General features: G+C 47.0%; 1 protein-coding gene across 21 annotated transcripts in view; it reads left to right on the forward strand.

Annotated features, from left to right (window-relative positions):
- The first annotated feature begins 660 nt into the window (after positions 1-660).
- The window catches only part of DNAJB6 (DnaJ heat shock protein family (Hsp40) member B6), a 56,560-nt gene continuing 35,492 nt past the window's right edge, over positions 661-21,728 (forward strand). For 3 of the 21 annotated variants that reach the window (XM_036428857.2, XM_036428871.2, XM_036428864.2), the window contains exons 1-4: positions 796-935; positions 14,527-14,619; positions 17,526-17,635; positions 21,498-21,563. In XM_036428857.2, the coding sequence (XP_036284750.1) occupies positions 14,555-14,619; positions 17,526-17,635; positions 21,498-21,563 (241 nt within the window). In that variant the 5' untranslated portion in view covers positions 796-935; positions 14,527-14,554. Of the gene's footprint in view, positions 936-14,526; positions 14,620-17,525; positions 17,636-21,497; positions 21,564-21,728 lie in introns of those variants that run through there. The other 18 variants (XM_045578284.1, XM_045578285.1, XM_045578286.1 and 15 more) reach the window with 14 other exon arrangements.

A 21,728-nucleotide genomic window follows, 5' to 3' on the forward strand; every position in this document is an offset into this window, starting at 1 on the left:
GAGAAATATGCACGATATAAAGCAATCTTTCTTAAAAAGTTATTTCCCGATTGCAGATGACATAGTTTATCAGCTTCAGGTGGACAACACAATGTTTTGAAGTAAGTTAGACTAGAACCAAGGCTGTGCAAGCGTCCCTGGCGCCGGACCTGGGATCTGAATGCCCTTGTCAGTCAGCCCGGTGTGGCTCAGAGGAGTGAGGATCAGCAGGTGGTTAGCTGAGGTGGCTGCGAGCCGGGCCCAGGGCCCAGGCAAGGCGGCACTCAGGGTGCAGAGGCAGGATGAGCAGCCCTTCATTTCCTAAGGGCCTGGTTAGGTGCGGAGGGTGCTGTCACGCGGAGGTTGAGGGGCGGGCGAGGCTGGGGGGAGGAGTCAGCAGACACCTGGCCCCGGAGCCGAACTCAGCCCTGGCCTCTGCACTGAGACCACCGCACTGACCTCCTGGGGCCAGGCGACAGCTTCCAGTCCCACCCCCCCTCGGGGTCAGGGTTCATTCTTTAGCTCGGCCCCGCCCGCGCTGCTGCGCGCGTGTCCCCTGTGGGACCGGTGGTCACGCAGAGGCGGCGGGACCCGCGCGTGGCGCCCCCCTAACGTCCAGGCGCGGGGTCCCCGGACCACCGGCCCCACATCGCACGCGTCCCCTGCGTTTCCGGCCCCCGGGGGCGGGACTCGGCCGGAAGCAGCCTCCGCGGCCGCAGCGCGGCCCGCCGCCGAGAACCTTCGGGAAGGCTGGGGCGGGCGGGGCGCATGCGCGACGGCCGGCAGGGCGGAAATGGACGCGGCACGCCGCCGCCGCGTGACGCACTTCCTGTTTGTTGTTGGAGAAAGGAGAAAAGAAAGCGCGAGGAGCCGCCGCCGTCACCAGCGCTGCTGCTCAGAAGCCGAAGACACCGGGCTGCCGCCCCGCCGCCTCCCCGCCGCCGGCTCCGCATCTGGTGAGGCCGCGCTGGGGGCGGCGGCCGGGCCGGGCGGGCCGGGGCGGGGGGCCGGCGGGGCCGGTGTGGGCCAGGCCGGAGGGCCGGAGGGCCGGGCCCGGTTCGGATTCCAGGCGGGTCTCGTCCGGTCTCGGGGTCCGGACCCGCGCCGGCGGTTAGGGGGACTCGTGCGGGCGGTCGACGGGCCCCCGCCCCCGTCCTGCCGGCGCGGCCGCGTCCTCCCAGGAGCGGCCGAGGGCCTGCGGCGGGAGAGGCCGGCTTCTCCCTCCTTTCTGGCCCTAAAAGGTAGACGCTCCTAAAGGGGGACGGGGCGCGTGTGGCCGTGGCGCAGCGAGGCCGGGCGGGGCGAGGGGACGCTTCCAGAATTCTCCGGTTCGGGAAAGTTTGTCCCTGAGCACCACGCCGGTCTCACCTCTCCGTGCCGCGGCTTATGTAACTGAAGCTGGTACCATTTTTGCCCAAGTATGGGAAGGACGCAAGGGGTACAAAAGGGACACTGTCGCCTCGGAAAAGGTTCTCGAAGCCGGTGCTGGTGCGGGGCAATCACGCCACCCTCGCTCCCCGCCCGCCGGCTTCGCCGCCGGAAGGAGCCGGGTGGGAAGGTCAGACCGCCCCCCAGGGGCTGCCCCGGGGCCCGAGGCCGCCGCGCTCCCGCGGTTTCAGCATTTGCATTTCAGCTGTGGATTCCTAGGGAGATTTTGTGACTGGGATCTTTTTAAGGCAGCTGATCGAAAGTTCAATGACGAAAAGAAGGTGTAGCCGGAAGAAACGTTCAAACTTGTCGAGAATTTTTATGAGTTTACTTGAGCCAAACTGATGGCAATTGCTGGAGCAAAAACCTCAACAGATTGAGAAAATGTCCCGGAAAATGGCAGTGTTGCACCTTGTCTTTTATACATTAAAATCAAAAGAGATAAAATTGGGCTACTTGAAATCCATTGGTCATAGATTTGGAAGGTGGGAGAAAGCAAAATGGGGAAACCATGGGATTGCATAAAAAATGATACCTTTTTACCTCGGTGGGTACGGATGGTTAACAGTCAACAATTAACTGATTAATAGTAACAATGAGGGGATTTGTGGGGACCAGACAGAAGGAAATTAGGTATTGCAATGGCTTGTCCATCAAGTTTTTTTCTTCTTCTTTTAATCCTAAATGCAAAAACACAGGCTGAGTTAAGTGAAGATTATGAGGGCCCGGCCTCGTTGTTCACTGGTGGAGCATACATGAACCAGGAAGTCACCATCCGATTCCGGTTGGGGCGGGTTGGGGGCTTGATCCCCTTGTCCGCGGGTGCAGGAGGCAATGATTATCTCTCATTGATGTATCTATCTCTCCTCTCTTTTTCTCTGAAATCAGTAAATACTAAGAAACAAATTATTAGGGGAAAAAGACTGCCCTAGGCCATGACTATCTACCAATAACTGCTTTTAGTTAAAAAGTTTTAATTTCTCTGAGTTTGTAAGGCCGCCACATAGGCCTCCCCTGAAATTGTCAGGTTTAGTATGTGGCCTCAGTCCATAAGGGAAAGATAAACCCATAATTTGAAGTGCTTGGTGATTCTCCTTTAGGTGTGATCACAGTTGTTAAAAAAATAATTGTGAAGATAAATGTTTAAGGAACTACATGCTGTTCTCCCCCGACTGCCTAGTTCACCCGCCCCTCCAGGTTCTGTGGGAAGTTTCATCCAACTTTTCTTGTTCCCAATGAGATCTAGGCTGCTGTGGGGTTAGGGTTCTGCATTCCGAGGAAAAGGTGAGTGCACCTTTATTTACAGCTCTTGAGCTGGGTTCTTTTGGATGATGCAAGAACATGCATTTGGGAGGTTTGGAAGACAGGAAGTGGGAGGGGAAGAAATGGGCTGAGTGGAGCCGAAGACGAGAAAGGGGGGGGGTTCCATCGTCTTTTAAAATGTCAGATGAGTTCAGAGTTCTCTTCAGAATGTTCTTTTGGATTTGAAAACTGTGTTTGGGCGGTATTTCTGGCTGCAGGACAGGGTGGGCAGTGTTGAGTAATACTCTGAACTGGGTGCTGGTGAGGGAACTTGTCTGATACCTGCAGCTAAGAGTCATACGATAGCTTTTCCTGTTTAAGCCATCCCATTTTTATGTGGTAGAACCAAAAATATTTTCTCTTGGATAGTTTCAAATCTACAATTGTACTGGTCACCAGTATCAACAGTTTTCTATCTAGCAAACTCAAAAGCCAGGTTTGGTCAATGGGTGTGTGTGTGTGTGTTTTACAACTTCAGAGGGCACTTTAAAACTTGGGCATATATTTTAAATTCATTTTTTTCAGGTCTGTGTAATCCTCACCATGTCACCTTAGTGGTGTGACTGGTTCCTTCCTTGAGGATAAAGGTCAGTTGCTACGTTGTTTAATTCTTCTGGGCGCTTGCACAGCACTTCTGGTAGCTGTGCTGAGCAGTAAGTGAGCAGGATCAGCCCTTGTATGTTGATATTTTAACAGGGTTTTAAAAACCTTTATTTCTTTTTGCCTTTTCACTTCCTAGGATATAAGTCTAGCATTTAGGATGCTGGTGTGTTAAAAAATTGGTTTCATTTTAAATTTGTCCCGGACACCACCTCGTGGTGCAAGGCAGGTAACTGCAGGCTTATTAATGAACAAGGATGGAGGGTTAGTGACAAGATTGAACAAATTCTGCAGTTTCTCTTGGAATAGAATTTGGGAGAACTTCAAACTTGAAAAAAGGGGGCTAAATAAGAACAAATTGGCGAAGATGAGAACAATGCTACAAATGGAAAGACAATTTTAAAGCCTAGTTAGAAAAATGACATTGCATAAGCCACATAGCAAAAATTTGATGATTTTCTTATGTTTTGATTATAAAGTGTTTTTCCAAAGTTGGTTTTTTAAACATATCTTTATACTTGAAAGTATTACATATGTTCCCTTTTCCCCTTCTTGCCTGCCCACGCCCCATAAGCTTTGTATTTTTAGGAGGACATAGTTAAAAATCACAACTGACCCCTTTTGTTTTCATAGCCTACCTAAGAAGTAAATTTAAAGAACCTTTTTAAGGAGTGGAAATTCTGAAAAATACAAGTAGTTACAATACATTTCTAAGGTTTATAGTATATGTCTTAAGTAGAGAAGGTTCTGTCGTGTCATTTACCATTGGTACTTTATTTCAGAATCTTTATCTTATCTAGACATAACTTGGTTTTCTCACGTTTTTTTACCTTATATGAAATTTGTAAGAAATTGTTGCCATTATAAGTGAAAAACAATGCCAGCTTTGTTGCTGATAATCTTCAGTCCATTCTGTATGGGGCTGTTTCTGCTTTGTTTATTCATGTGTTTTGGTTTTTAGATTCCACATGTAAATGAAATCCTTTGGTGTTTGTCTGACTTATTTCCTCCCCCCCCCCCCTTTTTTTTAAAATTGATTTCAGAGAGAAAGGGAAAGGGAAAAAGAGACAGAAACATCAATGATGAGAGAGAAGCATTGATTGGCCGCCACCTGCATACCCCACACCGGGAATCAAGCTTTCAATTTGGGCATGTGCCCCTAACCAGAATCGAACCTGGGGTCCCTTTAATCCGACGTTCAGTCCACTGAGCCAAACAACTAGGGCACTTACTTAGCACAGTACACACTAGGTCCTTACATGTCACAAATGACAGCAATTTCATTGAGGCTGAGCAATTTTCCATTGTATGTGTGCACTACTGGATCCATTCATCTCTGGGTGGAAGCCTACGTAGTTGTCCGTCCAGGCTCAGGCGCAAGTGTCAGTTGTCTTTGGAAGAGTGATTTCCTCAAGGAAGAATGTGGCTTTGTGCCTTTAAAATTCTCACCCTACCTTTCCCCCAGAGGCGTTTAGAGTTTGCCTTGTGTTTGTGTGCGGTGCTGGGCAACCCTGTGCATTCCTCAGGGTAGGCCTTAATGCTGTGTTCTTGGTGCCTGTAGCATTGTCCCAGCCAGAGTGCTCCAAGTACTGGTTGAATTGGATCCTTCTACTTGCTTTGTTTGCATTCTGATTCCTGTTCTGCAGTTAACAGTGGGATCCAGAGTTTAGAAAAGTTGGGGAAATATGCACATAGCATACAATTTAAGTTCACAAGTACTTAGAGACAGTGCTTACCAGGTCTGTGTTCTATTTTATTTTAATGAAAGGAATTAATAGGTGACGGTGGTGTCCATGTTGAGTCATAAAGGAAAAACTGTGTCTTAGAAAAGCTCTAAGGGATATTAGGTTAAGAACAAAATATTGAAGTGGATGGTCTGTTTGTTTCTCCCACCTGTGGACTTGTTCTAGGAAATCATCAGAAATGAAGGACACCTGGGAAGCGGTACCAGATTTTCCAATTCCTTTTATTTAAACTTCTTGTCTGTTTCCATTCCAGTAGTATTGTAACCAGTTAGATGCCACAACGTGAGTTAAATACTTAAAAAATATTTTACTTAAAATTGCCTATTTTCTGGGTTAATAGCAGTAATATATATTTGATTAGCCATTTTTTAAGCTAAACATAGGGATGGTGGGCAGTGGACATTACGACCTTTTGAATCATTACAACAAGGTGTAACCTGCGGGTGGTTAGCAGTGAAAGGCTTTCTGGAAGAAGGATCCTTCCGCGCTTCACCTCCAGTTTCACAGTGGAGTCTTACGGATTGGAAAGGAGTAAGGAGTTAGTGTTGTTTTTGCAAGCAGAGTAAGGTTTCTTTGATTCTAGAGGGAAGGATTTGAGAAAGGTCTTTGTCAGTTTTGTTCAGTAACACCTTATTTATGTGAATGACCAGATAGGATAGCAGAAGGCCTCAGGCTGTGGAGATGTTGAGGAGCTCAGGGACTCTGTCAGGCTGCCCAGAGTGGTATATTAGTAACAGTTGTGTTGGGCACATGTATTTTTTTGTTTCATTAAGAACATGGAGGAGACGGACACGACCACCGAGTCCGTCGTGGCTCAGTGGTTGAGCATCAACATGAACCTGGAGGTCATGGTTCCATTCCTAGTCAGGGTACAAGTCCAGGTTTAGGGTTTGATCCCCGGTGTGGGGCATGCAGGAGGCAGCCACCTGATGATTCTCTCTCATCATTGTAGTTTCTACCTCTCTCTCCCTCTCCTTTCCTCTCTGAAATCAATAAAAACATATTAAAAAAACACACACACAAAAAAACACGGGAGGCATGAGGGATTCTGTACAGTGCTTTTCTAGTACTTCCGTGATAACACGGATATAGAATTTAGTGGTTTTGTTGGGGGATCTAGGCACTTTTTTCCCCCCCCAGTGACCTAGACTTATTTTAAACTCAAGTCTACCTTCAAGAACTCTAATGATAAAGCTTTTAAATGTAAGTGATAGCAATTTAATTCACCTGTAGAGGAGATATGCCAGCTGATAGAGCTCTGGGATTCAGAACTTCTCTGCCAGGCATTGATGTGATGGTCCACACCAGAAGGGAAGTGGGTGTGTGCACTCCAGCCTTCCCCTGACGGAACGTCTTGGGTACTGTGTGTGCACCCTGGCTCATCGTCATATTTGTGTCCAGAGGCCCCGTGCAGGACATTTGTGTATGGGTAGGGTCCCTAGGCCTGGCCTTCCAGCCTCCTGCTGCCGGCCAGGACCTGCCTTCATTCCCAGCTGCCCCCCTAGTGGTCAGCACACATCTATCTAGTGAGCTATCAAACTTAGTTCTCCCGGTTGAACTCCCCCAGGGATAATTTGCATATATAGCTAATATGCAAATTGTGTGTGTGTGTTGTATATATATCTACCTATTTGGAGGATATGAGTGTTGAATGGGCAGCGGTGGACCCTAGGAGTTAGAGGGGTGGTTGTTGACTAGCAGATTGGGAAGAGAATCGCTTCCTCCTTGGTGGGGCCAGCTCTGTGTGAGGACAGACTCCTCTGCCCCAGCAGTCTGAGGCTGAAGTAAAACTCAAGGGAAAACCAGTGCCTGCTCATTGTGGGGACGGTGCTGGCATCTCCTTGAGGGGAGACTAGATTAGGGTTTGTAGAATCTAGCAGTTACTGGTGTGCAGTCACATTTTACTGCTTTGCTAATTGGGCTTGGTTACTATAAATTCATCTTGTTTAGTGGGCAAGAGTCTCTGCTTTGCTTTCCAGGTGACTGCAAGGTGCTTGTTTCAGATGCAGATGCATAGGCTAACATGCTAATGGGTGACAGTCTTTTCAAATGGTCCTCGGTACCCTCCTTTACACAAGTTCATGGGCATTACTGATCGGGAGACTGCCGTTCAGGGTGTGCTTGGTAGGTTGTGCTTGGAGAGGCTCCTGTGTTCTTGGAGCCCAGGCTCACAGCACTCACCCTGGCAAATTGTCGGCCTGCTCTATGCTGGCCCAGAGCCCTTTCAGAGCCCTGAGTTGCTCTCAGTAATGTCGGAAGAAGCATATTGACAACACTTTTCCCGGCGCTAACAACATGTGTCATCCAGTGGGCATCCCCATGTCAAAGGCTGATGAGTAGACACAGTTAATGCTTGGATTCCACTGGTCCCAACAAAGCCTTTGTAAGGTTTGGTTAAAAAATTTTTTTTCTAGGTGGAAAATGGACCACGACCAGTAAGCAGTTTGTAGGAAGCACTTGAACATGAGAACAGTCAGATCAGGCCCAGGTCAGTAATGGTTTCTGAGGGCCGAGAATTTCAGGCTAACAGTACTGGCCAGAATGGGAATTAGTGCAATATCCAGACCGCAGGTAGGCAGTCTTCTTAAAAAACTGATGTATACATTTAAAAAAGTTGATTTTTGGAGAGAGGCAGAGATGAGAGTAGGGGGAAGGAGGAGAGAAATATGAATGTGAGCAGATCATCCTGCATGCCCCCTACCAGCTGCCCTGACTGACCTGGGAATGGAACCCACAACCTTTGGGTGCATGAGATGATGCCCAACCAAGTGAACCAGGGCTATGTTTACCTTTTTTGGTGCATAAATTTCTTCAGTTTACCTATAGTGATGAGAGGACGGCTTGCACTGGAGTGCCTAGGTCGGTCGGTCTGGGCTCCTTACTTCCCACTGGTGTGATGCTAGACTGGGTATGCCGCACTGGGCTTCAGGGTTCTCGTTTCTCCAGGGAGGACAGGCATCAGTATCCACTCAGTGCTCAGGCTGGGACTCGCCATGGCGACATATTTCAATAGTAAGTTTTAGCCATGTCAGGACATGAACATTCACTCTGCCCTCTGCCCCATGGAATGTTTGTCATTTTAGAGGGGGAAATTCTGGTCTTTATTTTTTTTCTGAAATAACCTTGCCAATTCCTAAGCCATTCAAGGGCTTGTGCGGTAGTTGGTTGTGTTGGTCTAGTACCTACTTTCCAGTCCCCAATTACCGCTTGTCTCCACTCGCACATTTTTTTTTTTTGTTCTTGCGTGTACATATGTATTTTTTATTTTGATAACTTAATCTTACATTATTTGTTTTTCTCTTTTAAGTACACTTGACATGCAACACTGGAGGTGCAAAGCATGTTGGTTGATACATTTGTATACCACAGTATGATTACAGTCCAGCTAACACCTTGAATGTCACAGTTATATTTTTGTTTCATGTTATTTATTTACAAAGTCAGCTTTTCCTGCTCTACCTAAAGTTGAAAAAATAAGAGCAATACTAACTTAAGTGACTCCAGTTAAGTTCATTATTTCACTGATTCAAGTTGTGTAATATCCTTATGACTGAACAGCAAACATGGACAGAATGACTTTAAAAGTACATTTCAGATAGTGACCAAAGAATTGGCCCCCAGGTAGTGATGGTTTCCATAGAAGTCGTGAGAAAGGATTAATTGACTAATGGAGTGAAAAGGTTATGATGATAGACAGCAAGGTCAACCCGAATATTCATTAATTTGCTAATGCCTTCCAAAGCGGAAAACCTTTGAAAGACTTAGGGCCTATAAACCCTTTGTGCACCACTGTTAAGGTCACTGAGTACAGCACATACTTAAATGGCCATTGATGCACAGATGGGCCTTCAAAAAATAAATATTTTTATTGATTTCAAAGAGGAAGGGGGAAAGTAAGAGAGAGAGAAACAATGAGAATGATTGATCAGCTGCCTCCTGCACACCTCCTACTGGAGATCGAGCCCACAACCCCAGCATGTGCCCTGACCTGGACTAGAACTGTGTGTGACCTTCTGGTTCATAGGTTGATGCTCAACCACTGTGCCACACCTGGTAGGCTAAAAACATTTTAAAAACTACAGTGTCATGTGTGATGAGTATGACTGTTATAACGGAGGCATGTATAAGGTAGAGTCCACATAAGGAAAGGGACACGGTGCTTGGGGAGGCATTCTAGGCAGGATGAGGGTCAGAGCATTGCCTTGTCTGGAGCCCGCAGGTGGTGGGATCCTTTTACACCCAGGAAGGTGTGGGAGGAGGAGTGGGGTGTTGGTTCTCTGCAGAAGAGTCTGTCTCTAGAAGGTGCCATGTGTAGTAGTTTTGGGAGTACACTAAGGAAGCTTATTTTAATTCCACATTGTTGCAGTAAAAATAACTAGCATTTGTAATATGTGACTTTTGTGGGTCTTAACAGTGTGTTCATTAACAAATCAACTTTTTAAAATTGAAAAAAATAGTAAAGGAGATCAGCATGTAGAGGAAGAACTAGACCAGAAGTTGGTAAAACCTAAACTGTAGGGAATTGTTGGAAGGTTTGAATAACTGACTTGCCTAATGTGTGGTGTGAGTGTTTGGCAGTGGTGTGCCTGACAGAAATGAGTGTTTAAATCAGGGCACGGGAAGCTGCTGATTAACAGGTAATTGGTTATGGAGGTGGTGGGGAAGGCCAGATCTTAGGCACGCCTAGGTTTCTGATGTGGTCAGCTGCATGAGTGGGGTGACGTGGATGTCACGCAGAGTACAGGAGATCCTGGTGGGCGTGTGGTTAGGAGGCTTCAGACCATTGGCATAGGAAGTGAAGATTGTGGAGTTGGGTTAATTGCTCCCATATTTGTTATTACCTGTTGCCTTTATTCTTTGTTGCTGTTTTTGTTTTACACCTTTTTCTGCCTTTAGTTGAACATTTTATTTGACTGTTTTTTGTCCTTAGTATTTGTTACACAGGCAGACCCTGGAGATATCAGGGCTATCAGTAAGGAGACAATCACAGTAACGGGAGCATAATCTTTTTGCTGGCAGAGGGTCTTGCTTTTAGCTTACCAAAAACACCTCTGTGAAGGGCAGTGACATGAAACAGCACCATGAAATGGGCTTCTTAATCCTCTACGTGATTGTCATGTAACCAGCGGAAGATACATGGACCGAACACTAGCTCGCTTCAAAATATCTTCTACAAACAGATAGGTATTCCTAATTCCTCCCTCCCTGCCTGTCATGGTCATTCATTTCACTTACAAGTATATGGATACACAGAAGCCTGTATAATCGAATAATTATTGTTGTTATGCTGGTCAGTTAGGAATAAAAAAAGATTTTACTTTTTTGTTATCCTCAACTGAGGGTATTTTTTTCCATTGCTTTTCAGAGAGAGTGGAAGGAAGGAGGAGGGAAGGATCAAAGGAGGGAGGGTCAGACAGATATCGATGTGAGAGACTGGTTGCTTCTCACATAAGCCCTGACTAGGAGTGAGGAGCGAACCCATAACCTAGGTATGTGCCCTTGACCCAGGAATCAAACCCTAGACCCTTCGATGCTCAGGCCAATGCTCCAACCACTAAGCAGCACTAGCCAGGGGGAAAGAGATGTTATTTTCATTCACTTATTTTTTTTAAATATATTTTTATTGATTTCAGAGAATAAAGAAGAGGGAGAGAAAGATAGAAACATCAGCTGCCTCCTGCATGCCCCACACGGGACTGAGCCCACAACCTGGGCATGTGCCCTGATCAGGAATTAAACTGGGACCTCCTGGTTCATAGGTCGACACTAAACCACTGAGACACACCCTCAGGACTCATGTCCTTTTGACATGGCTGTACTTGTTTGTTTTGACTTTATTTTTAATTTTGAAGTATCTTAGATTTACAGAGGAGTTGTAAGGATGGTACAAGGGTTTTCCTGTGTGCCTTTTCACCCAGCTTTCCTTACACCAGCTTCTGTGAGAGATTAGCATTGCTACTGGACTGTTGACTACAGACTGTTCTATCCCATCAAGTGTTCATGAATGACCTTTTCCTACTCCAGGAGCCAGATGGCATTTAGTGGTCTATTCTTAGTCACCTCCATGCTGGTCCACTTCCTCAGTCATTCCTTGTGTCCCTTGAGTTGGCCTGTAATTTTTGCAGCTTCTTTCCTTTCTTGCCTGACCCATGTCCGAGGCTCTTGTATCTCTTCAGCCCCAGACGTACATGAGCAGGGCAATTAATTTTATTTCATCTGCCTTCTCCCCAAAGGGAGAGACGTGCAGGTGCCCACTGTCGGTAGCAGTGAGCACTGGAGTCCTGCACTTGTGGGACAGCTGGTTTCTCCTGTGCTGTGGCTGATGGATGCACTGCTTATCAGTGATCAGCTCACCTCCACTGAGAGGGGAAGGTGTGCTTGAGTCAGCCGGCATCTGCAGTGGGTGAGGGTGGCACTGCTGGTACCATTAAAGATGGAGAAAAGGAAAGGTATTTGAGATAGTTTGCTGGACACTAGACAAAGCTGAATTAATTCACTTTGTATATGGTGATGCTGGTGATATTTCTAGTCATGCAGCTTGGAAGCTCAAGGTAGAATTTATTAGAGAATGACCAGGTGGGATCTGTTGGGGGGTAGTCAACAGATTTGGTCATGTTCTATTTGAGATATCTGTCAGATGTCCAGATGGCTAAGTCAAGTAGCTGTTTGTCTATCAATGTGATGTACATAAGAGAGACCCAGGGTTGGACACACAGTTGGAGAACCATTGCTAAATATATGCTATTTAACCAGTGGGCGTGCCCGAGCTTTCCCAGCAGGTCTTGTGGAAGGAAGCGAGCTGGCAGGAGAGGCAGACCAGAGACTGCCTCGACCAGAAAGCCCAGTGTGCACAGCGCTTTGGAAAGTCACACAGAACAAGCCCTGAAAATGTCTCTTGGGATGCTAATGGGGAGGCTGGCTCTTGACTCTAAATAAGAGGATGCTTCAGGTGTTGGGTGGGAGCTGGCCAGGGTTGGATGAGGGAGTAGAGAAGGGTCAGCATTGGCAAAAACGGGTGGCAGGATGTGATTGGTCTCTCTCAGTTCACTTGAATTTTCTTCATGGGGTGGTTTTCGTTTAGAAAGAAGAAAAGCACTAGCCTTGGAGGGCGCCTGTGTGCACTGACCATGTTCACAGGAGTGCCTGGGGGCAGGAGTCTCCCCGGGGGATTGTAGGTGGTTGAGCAATCACGAACTTACCTGGTAGGCAAGGCTTTGAGTTCCACCCATCTTCCCATGGCTGTGCCAACTGCCTTGAGGATCTGGCTGCCACAAAACCATAATTGTTTGTACAAACGTCATACTTATTGCAAATATAAGGTGAGCCATTGGGACTTGGAGAACCTGGGCCTGGGCTTTGAAATGGTAGCAAAAATACCTAAGCATGGCCTCTGACACATCAGATGACCTCTGAAGTGGGAGCTTTGTGCAGAGGTGTCTCTCCTGTTGTGACAATGGGCTGGCATCATTCCCTGTTTGTCACTGCTAAGACTGCCGCAGACCTGTGGCTACAATAGCTCCCAGCGAATGTAGCCCAGCGTATCCTTAGTCTTTTGAGTAGAGCTGAGGCATGCATGCTAGTTTTCTGCTGCTTTCTGGCGGCTGCGCCACTGTTGTGGCTGATGGCCAGATTTTTAATTCTTGAAGATTGCAGGTTGCTGTGCCTCTGGTCATAAGAACGGCCACTTCTGTGGGTGGTCATTTCCAGGTTGAACTTAACATTCTCACTGCTGCCACTCTGCGTTGAATGATGTAACTACCAGTGAGAAAAACTTTAGTTGTCTCACTCCCGTATCTTTTAATTGATTGCATTTAAAACAGTTTCCCTAAGATCTTACGTTGAACATGTTTAAAAAATGGAAAAAACTGCAGTGAACAACCTTGAACCCAGACATGCCTTCCACTAACTATTGTGCCACATTTGGTGTGTGCCTCTCAGCTAGCTGGACTTGAATGCCAGGTTGGAGGAATTACAAGAAAATAGTAATTATAGCGTCTTTCCCCCCTAGTTTGTAATTTAAAAAATAAATATATATATATATATATATATATACACATATATATATATATTTATATTTATATATTTATATATATATATTTATATATTTATATATATATATTTATATATTTATATATTTATATATAATGTCAGAGAGAAAGGGAGAGGGAAAGACAGAAACATTAATGATGAGAGAGAATTATCCATCAGAGTTTTGACTGAAAACTTAACTGTGACTTCTGGCTCACAGGTTAATGCTCAACCACTGAGTCATGCTGGCTGGGCTAATTGGTAATTTAAAAAACATGGTGGGACTCTACTTGAGAAATACGTATTTTACTATTCTGTTTTTAAAAAAATTCATTTTTATTGATTTCAGAGGAAGGGACAGGGAAAGAACAACATCTGTGATGAGAGTGAACCATGGGTTGTTCCAGCACACCCCCTCCTGGGGAGTGAGTCTGCAACCTGGGCATGTGCCCTTGACCAGAATCAAACCTGGGACCCTTCAGTTCTCAGGCCGATGCTCTATCCCACATGTGTCAAACACAAGGCCCGTGGGCCAAATCCGTCCCGCCAGGCCTTGCAATGTGGCCCGCACCACGCTGTTATCGCTGCACTCTGCTGCGTTTCCATCACAATGACAGTTTATGACTGTTCAGTAAACCATTCGGCCCGCGATTTAGGCTGGATTTTAGATTTTGGCCCCTTCTCTGATTGAGTTCGACACCCCTACTCTATCCGCTGAGCCAGACCTGCGAGGGCCATATTTTAGTAGTCTAAGTGGCAAATTTGTAGTCTGTACAGTTATTGAGTTTCTTAAAAACATTTAATATTTGGAACTTTCATTGGTGTATTTGAGGTTATATATTATTATTTTCTGAATTTCACGTTACTTCACACTGATGGCCCTTAAAGATGGCCCCCCTTTCCCTCCCAGGATGTGGGGAGACGAAGGTGTGTGGTTCCATGCTGTGGATCCTCTGGGTGAGGCACTCTTTCCTGGTGGCCCCAATGTGCTGCCCAGTGCCTGACATGGGACACAAATAAGGGACGAGGCAACAAGCTTCTGAGCATTCAGGCGAGAAAGGATGTTTGCCAGGGGCCTGTCAGTTGCTGCTGCTCAGGTGGGCACCACATCTCTGGCAAGTCACCTGTTTTATTTTGTTTAGGTTGGCGATTTTCAACTGGTGTACTGCAAAAACTTTTAGAAATGCAATACCAGCCTATGTAGTCAGGGGCACTGACCTCTTTCTCCTTGGATTGTCAAATGAAAACAGCCAACACCATAGCCATCCAGTGTGAATGAATCAAAACTGTACCTATTTTTTTTTTTTTTTTTTTTGTCAGGTTGGCAAAATATGTTTTGGTGTTCTGCAGAGTTTTAGTAATTAGCTTATGTGCCATGAGGTAAAAAAGTTGGGAAGTCCACTGTTTCCCTGCCCTGATGTCACTGACCCTGGATTTCTAATAGCAGGACTCGTTCCAACAGCCTGTAAAACATGGTGGATTACTATGAAGTTCTAGGCGTGCAGAGACATGCCTCCGCCGAGGACATTAAAAAGGCGTAAGTAATTGTATTTCTTAAATCGTCTGTGCCGTTGGACAGCATAACTCTGTATCACAACGGCATTGGGCGGGGGGGCGGTGTTAGGTCGCATGGTTTCCTCTGTTTCTTTCCTTGGGACAGTGGATTCTGTTTCTGCTCAAAGTGGGTCAAACTTCCTGAGTATGTGAGGTAACCCCAGAGAGCCTGGCATTGGACTTTGAAATGGAGTTGACTTGGCACTTGGGGAGTGTGGTGCCACAAGCATCCTGTGGGGTCGTCTGAAAATCCCCATTGTTGGGAGACCAGCCTGCTCCTCTGACTGTGACTTGGATCTAATTGATTCATTAGATGTTTTGTTGTTGCTTTTGATAATTTGAGCTAATTTGAGCCAAACTGATGATAATTGTTGGGAAGCAAAATATTAAGGGGTTGATAAAAATGCTCCTAATTTTTAAAAAAATATATTTTATTGATTTTTTTCAGAGAGAAAGAGAGAGGGATAGAGAGCTAGAAACATTGATGAGAGAGAAACATTCATCGGCTGCCTCCTGCACACCCCGTTCTATCCACCGAGCCAAAAACGGTTTCGGGCTTTTTTTTTTTTTTTTTTTTTTTTTTTTTTTTTTTTTTTTTTTTTTGTTGTTGTTGTTGAGAGAGAGAGAGAGAGGTAAACATTGATTTGTTGTTCTACTTATGCATTCATTGGTTGCTACTTGTATGTGCCCTGAGGAACCCAAAACCTTGGCGTATCAGGCTGATGCTTTAACCAACTGAGCCCTGGCCAGGGCATCATTAGATGTTAACATAAAGGGTCCAGTGCCTGTGAGCATGGGGCATCAGAGTCCCAGGGTGATGAGATATGAATTTAGAAAATGCTAGTACTTTAAAAGATGTTCCCATTTTGTCTTGTGCAGTTGAATGAATAAATATTGACAGACTTGATTTAGCCTTATTTATTTATTTTAATACTAGAGGCTCAGTGCACAAAATTCATGTACGGGAGGGTTGGGGGGTGTCCCTCAGCCCAGCCTGCACCCTCTCCAATCTGGAACCTCTTCAGGGATGTCCAACTGCCCTTTCACAATTTAGGACTGCTCTCTCCCAACTGCTCGCCTGCCTGTCTTCCTGATTGCCCCTAACCACTTCTGCCTGCCAGCCTGATCACCCCCTAACCACTCTCTTGCCAGCCTGATAGATGTCTAACTCTCTCCTGCCAGCCTGTTTGCCCCCAAGTTCCCTCCTCTGCCGGCCTGGTCACCCCTAACTGCCCTTCCCTGCAGGCTTCATCGCCCACAACTGTCCTCCTCTGCAGTCCTGGTCCCTCCCAACTGCCCTCCCCTGCTTGCCTAATTGCCCATAACTGCCCTCCCCTGCTGGCTATCTTGTGTCCACATGGGGGCAGGATCTTTGACCACATGGGGCAGCCATCTTATGTGTGGGAGTGATGGTCAATCTGCATATTACTCTTTTATTAGATAGGATGTTCTTATTGATTTCAGAGAGGAAGGGGGTGGGGGGGAGAATCCTTGGTTGGCTGCCTCTTACACGCCTCTACTGGAGATTGAGCCCACAACTTGACATGTGCCCTTGACTCTCTTGTCCACTGAGCCAAACCGGCTAGGGCTAGCCTCATTTATTTTTAATGAAGAAAATTGCAGCTATGGGTGGTGTATGTTCTTAGAACAGTCCATTCTGTGGACTCATCCTCGTTCATGTGAGATGATTGGGAAAACGGTGAGGCTTATAGGTGTGTGGCTGTCTTCCCCCCTGAGGAAACCCCCAGTACTGTGTGTGCTTACGGGCCCTCCTCGTGGCCCCCGCCCTGCTGCTCAAGCCCAGGTGGGGAAGCCTGAAATCTGGGTGGAAGCACAGGACACTACACTCTGCTGGCCTTGACCCGACTTGCAGTCGAACCCACCTGCGTGCCCTGTTCTTCTCTCCAGTTCTCCCAGTGCTCTGTCATCTTTTATGGAGGGCTGAAGCCTTTTAAAGGGTTGGGTCTGCTTCTCCATGATAAAGCCTCATGTGGTTCTTATTCTAGTCTTAGATTTTAAAGGGCACCCTCTCTCCTCATTTAATGTCCTCATACTAAGTATATGCTACTTAATGTTTAGCTAATACCATGTTTCCCCAAAAATAAGACTTCCTCCGAAAATAAGACCTAGCGCATGGAAAGATAAGACATCCCCTGAAAATAAGACCTAGTGCAACTTTGGGAGAAAAAATTAATATAAGACACTGTCTTATTTTCGGGGAAACGGTATTAGACAGGATTTGTTTTGTTAATCCTCACTTGAGGATATTTTCCCATTGATTTTTAGAGAGAGTGGAGAGGGAGAAAGGGAAGCATCCATGTGAGGGATACATATCGATTGGTTGCCTCCTCACATGCCCTGACTGAGGCCAGGGATCACCCTGTAGTCCAGGTACATGCCCTTGATTGGGATTAAACCCATGACCTTTCCATGTGCAGGCTGATGTGCTCTAACCATGGGGAACACCTTCCATGGCAGGATATTTTAAAATCTATAAAGCTTGTGATTTTCATGTTACTATGACCATAGACTTGCCTCCAGAATGGGACTACATGACTGCTGTGGCTGAGACAGCAGCCTCCCTGTGAGGAACGAGAATGTGAAGGCAGGAGGACGGTCGTGCGGCAGCCTTTCAGTGCTCAGTGAGCAGGGCCATCTCAGCCTCACGTCTGAGCCCGTGCTGTGCACACTTTGTCCTCACAGCAAACACTTTTCTACTGATGGAGATCTGTGTGTATTATGTTCTCTGGGTTTTAGAGCTACTTAATTTGGTTCTGAATGAAAAAGGGAGTTTGTAGCTCTGAAGTCATTTTTTTGTCTCATTCTGTTTCAGAGACTATTGGATTTTTGGACTTTGGTTGTGATCGATACCTTTTTACTCTTTTAAAGGTATCGGAAACTGGCATTGAAGTGGCACCCAGATAAAAATCCTGAGAATAAAGAAGAAGCGGAGAGGAAATTCAAACAAGTAGCTGAGGCGTATGAGGTGCTCTCTGATGGTAAGTGACCCCAGGGCAAGACCTCACTGGGCAGTGGTGCCCAAGAAGACTACTTTCGACTTTCTTGGTTGGTTGAGAGCATAGGTATTGAGTGCTAATGGAAGTCAGGTCCATTCGCCTAGTTTCGTGAGTCATGCTAAAGCTTAGCTGCTAACAAATCCAGTCCACAGTTCTTGGTGAAGAGGAGACATGTCTGGGTTCTGGGGTAGAGGGACTCTATAAGGAATCCGGAAAACCACTGGTCAGCCTTGCCAGGAAGCAATACTAGATAACGTAGTGTGAGTCAAGATAGAGGCATTTGAAAGGGTAGAGGCTGATTCACTTGATGTGTCTGCATAGGTCAGGGTCACTAATTTTTTTTATTAAATACTAGAGGCCAGGCATGAAAATGTATGTACTGGAGGGTGGTCTCTCAGCCTGGCCTGCTCCCTCTCACGGTCTGGGAGCCCTCAGGAGTGGAAGGCGATGCCCCATCACACCCCCGCGTGTCTGCGCCTCAGGCCGACTCTGGGCGGCTGGGCAGCTGACATGTGAGGCATGCCTGCGCTTGGGGCAGCAGCTGGGCAGCCGCCATCCAAGGCTTGCCTGCACCTTGGGCCAGCCCTGGAGTGTTGAGGGGCCTGGGGGACTATGGAGGTAGGTGCATGGAGTGGCCGGGCCTGCCCCCAGGCAGTACACCTGCTGCCCTAGTGGGGCTGAGTGGACTGGGCGCCACCATCTTGTGGCTGTGGGTACTGTCATCTTTGAGGGCTGGGCAGTCAATTAACATATTCCCTCCTTATTGGCTGTAGGTGCAGCCATTTTTGAGGTGGGACAGTCAAGATTCTCTCCTTATTGACTGGGTGTCACAATCTTTGAGGGTGGGGCAATAAATTAGCATAGTGTCTCCAATTGGCTGTGGGTGCAGTCATATTTGTGATGATGTGAGGGTCAATTAGCATATTTCTTTATTAGATAGGATATTTCTTTTATTGATTTCAGAGAGGACAGGAGAAGGAACGAGAGATAAAAACATCAATAATGAGAGAATTATTGATTGGCTGCCTCCTGCATACTCCCTACTGGGGGGTGAGCCTGCAACCCAAGCATGTGCCCTTGGCTCGAATCAAACCTGGGGCCCTTCAGTCTGACACTCTGTCCACTGAGTCAGGCCTTCTAGGGCTGGGTTCACTATTAAAAAGTCATTTTTTATGTTGGGACAAACACCATTTTACGCTCAACCATATCAACAGTTACTACAATATATGGGAGCATCTTGTATCCGTTAGTGGCTCCCTTCTTTATTTTAAAGGAAGGCCTTGGCATCTAATTTCACAAGTAACTTTGGTTAATTATGAAAGTACAAGAACACGGATGCCTGTCAGTCATCTACACTAATAAAGGAGAAACATGCACGTTGACTGTCTCTGCTATAGCCACCAGCCATATCAGGAGCGAGGAGGCAAATTAACCCAACAAAGATGGCAGCGGCCATACAGCTGGAACAAGCAGGAGGCTTGGGTTGCCCCTGGCAATGGAGGAAACCAAGCACCCCCACAACCTGACCTCCGCTCAAAAAGGGGCTTGGGTGGGGGGGCGTGGCCAGTCTGTACCCAGCCCTCAGCCCCTCACCCAGGCTGTCCAGGCACTCCAGTGGGGACCCTTACCCCATGGGGGCGTGGCTGGCCTGCAAACCACCACAGGCCCCTCGCCTAGGCTGCCCCTTGCCCCAAGGGAACCTTCACCCTAATCTGGGACACCCTTCAGAGCAAATCAGCCGGCCCCTACCTGTGCACCAGGCCTCTGTCTATACTAACTAAAAGTTAATATGCTAATTAGATTGGGAGACCTTCCAGGAGACCTTCTGGACGTTCTGGACAAAGCCATGGTGGCAGGGCCGAGGTAGAGGAGCTTAGAGGCCAAGAGGGGAAGGCAGCTGGGGGTGATCAGGTCAGGATGGGATTGCATTTATGGTGATTAGACTATTGGGGGGGGGCAGTTGGGGGTGAGCAGGCCAGCAGGGGGCCAGTTGGGGCGAGCACACTGGCACGGGGTGGGGGGGCGCAGTTGAAAGTGTCAGGCTGGCAGTGGGGGTAGCATTTGGGGGTGAGCAGGCTGGCGGCCAGGGGAAGTTGGGGTGAGCAGGCTGGCAGGTAGAGTGGTTGGGGGCAATCAGGCAGGCAGGTGAGCAGTTAGGAGCCAGCAGACCCGGATTGGGAGAGGGATGTCTGACTGCCGGTTTAGGTCCTTATCCCTGTAAACTGGCAGTTGCACATCCTTCAAGGGGTCCCAGGTTGGAGAGGGTGCAGGCCAGGCTGAGGGACACCCCCCCCCCCCCCCCCGCATGAATTTCATGCACTGGGCCACTAGTCTTATTATAATGAAACATTAAGGTCTTAAATTGATGGTCCAGCTTTTGAGCTGGACTAACATGAACACAGGGGACCTATGTCTCTTTTGTGGGTTCCCTAGGCCAGGAACATTAGTCAGGGCATATTGAGCTCAAATTTGAAATTCGCAGAAAGAGGGTCTTTTTTTTTTTTTAAATATATTTTATTGATGTTCTACAGAGTGGAAGGGAGAGAGAGAGTTAGAAATGTCGATGAGAGAGAAACATCGATCAGCTGCCTCCTGCACACAGAAAGAGGATCTTTAAAACCCCTTTAAAACTTTATTGGCCTCTTTTTATTTTTCAGAGCGGAAGGGAGATGATGGGCAGAAACAGACCGACTCCACAAACGGCATGTGCCCTGTCTTTAATCACTGAGCCACACCAGCCTGGCCAGTTTGGCTCGGGGGTAGAGTGTCGGCCTGCAGGCTGAAGGGTTCGGGTTCGTTCTGGTGGAGAGCACAGGTCTGGCTGCGGCAGTGACTCCTCAGTAGGGGTCCTGTTGGAGGCAGCCGATCCATGATCCCCTTTCATCATTGATGTGTCCATGCCCCCCCACCCTCCTCCAAAATCAATATAAAATAACCCCCTCCAAATTGACTTTTAGAGACAGGAAGGGAAAGAGAGAAACACAGATGAGAGATTTAACATTGGCTGCCTCCTGCATGGCCCCTACCAGGAATTGAACATGCAACCTAGGTATGTGTCCTGACTAGGACTCGAACCGGCAATCTCTTGGTTCCTGAGTCAAGGCTCAACCATTGAGTCACACCAGCCAGGCTTGTTGCCCCCCACCCCCCCCCCCCTTTTTTTTTTTTTTTTTTTTTTGATGGAGTGTGCAATTTTCATGGTCTCTTATTCAGCCTTGAACCCCAGCCAGACTGCTGGGAATCCCCTTCACAGGTACAGCTATTGTTCTTACCCAGACTCTGGTTCCTGGCTGGGAGTGGTTTGCTCCTGTGCCTGACTTCCCCCAGCCCTGCATTTCATCGCACGGTTTTGGAGAACCCGTGGTGGTGTGCCAGAAGAACTGACAGGGTTGCTGTGTAAATAGGGCTGCATTGCCATTCTTTTCATTCTAGAAGGTAATGAGGACAGGAAAGTTGCATGTCATGAAAGGCTTGGCTAGGTTGTAGATCAGGGCAGGTTCCTTTTCTTGTTTTCAGTTCCTACCATCACTTCTAGGAAGAATTTTGTTACTTTGTGATATGATGTAATATAGCACATGTAGTCTCTCTGGGTGGTAAAGTGAAATATTTAATGTTTATAATCATGTTTTAAACTTCATAATTATTCATTATCTGAGTATGGAGAGCTGTACTTAGATTTCCCTGAACCCCCCTTGTCATTTAAAGTAAGCTGGTCCCAACTCCTTATCACTGAGAGTGAACACAGAACTGTGTTGTTTTTGACTTGCAACTTGGAAAACTTTATCTATTGCACTTGGATGGGACGGGAACTTGGTTTTATTGACTTTTCTTTTTAAATTTATAGCTAAAAAACGGGACATCTATGACAGATATGGCAAAGAAGGATTAAATGGTGGAGGTGGAGGTGGAGGTATGTAAATGTTGATTTTTTTTCTGGCAACAAAAGGTTTGGAATTTGTTAGCTTGCTGGGACAGTGAGTTTCAGTGAGTACAGATGCAGCCCCTGGCTGAGGCAGTGGAAGGTCATAGCGACAGCGTTCACATAGCCTAGAAGGAGGCTTTTGTTAGACTCACA

The sequence above is a fragment of the Pipistrellus kuhlii genome, unplaced genomic scaffold, assembly GCF_014108245.1.
Source record: "Pipistrellus kuhlii isolate mPipKuh1 unplaced genomic scaffold, mPipKuh1.p scaffold_m20_p_94, whole genome shotgun sequence".
Classification (NCBI taxonomy): domain Eukaryota; kingdom Metazoa; phylum Chordata; class Mammalia; order Chiroptera; family Vespertilionidae; genus Pipistrellus; species Pipistrellus kuhlii.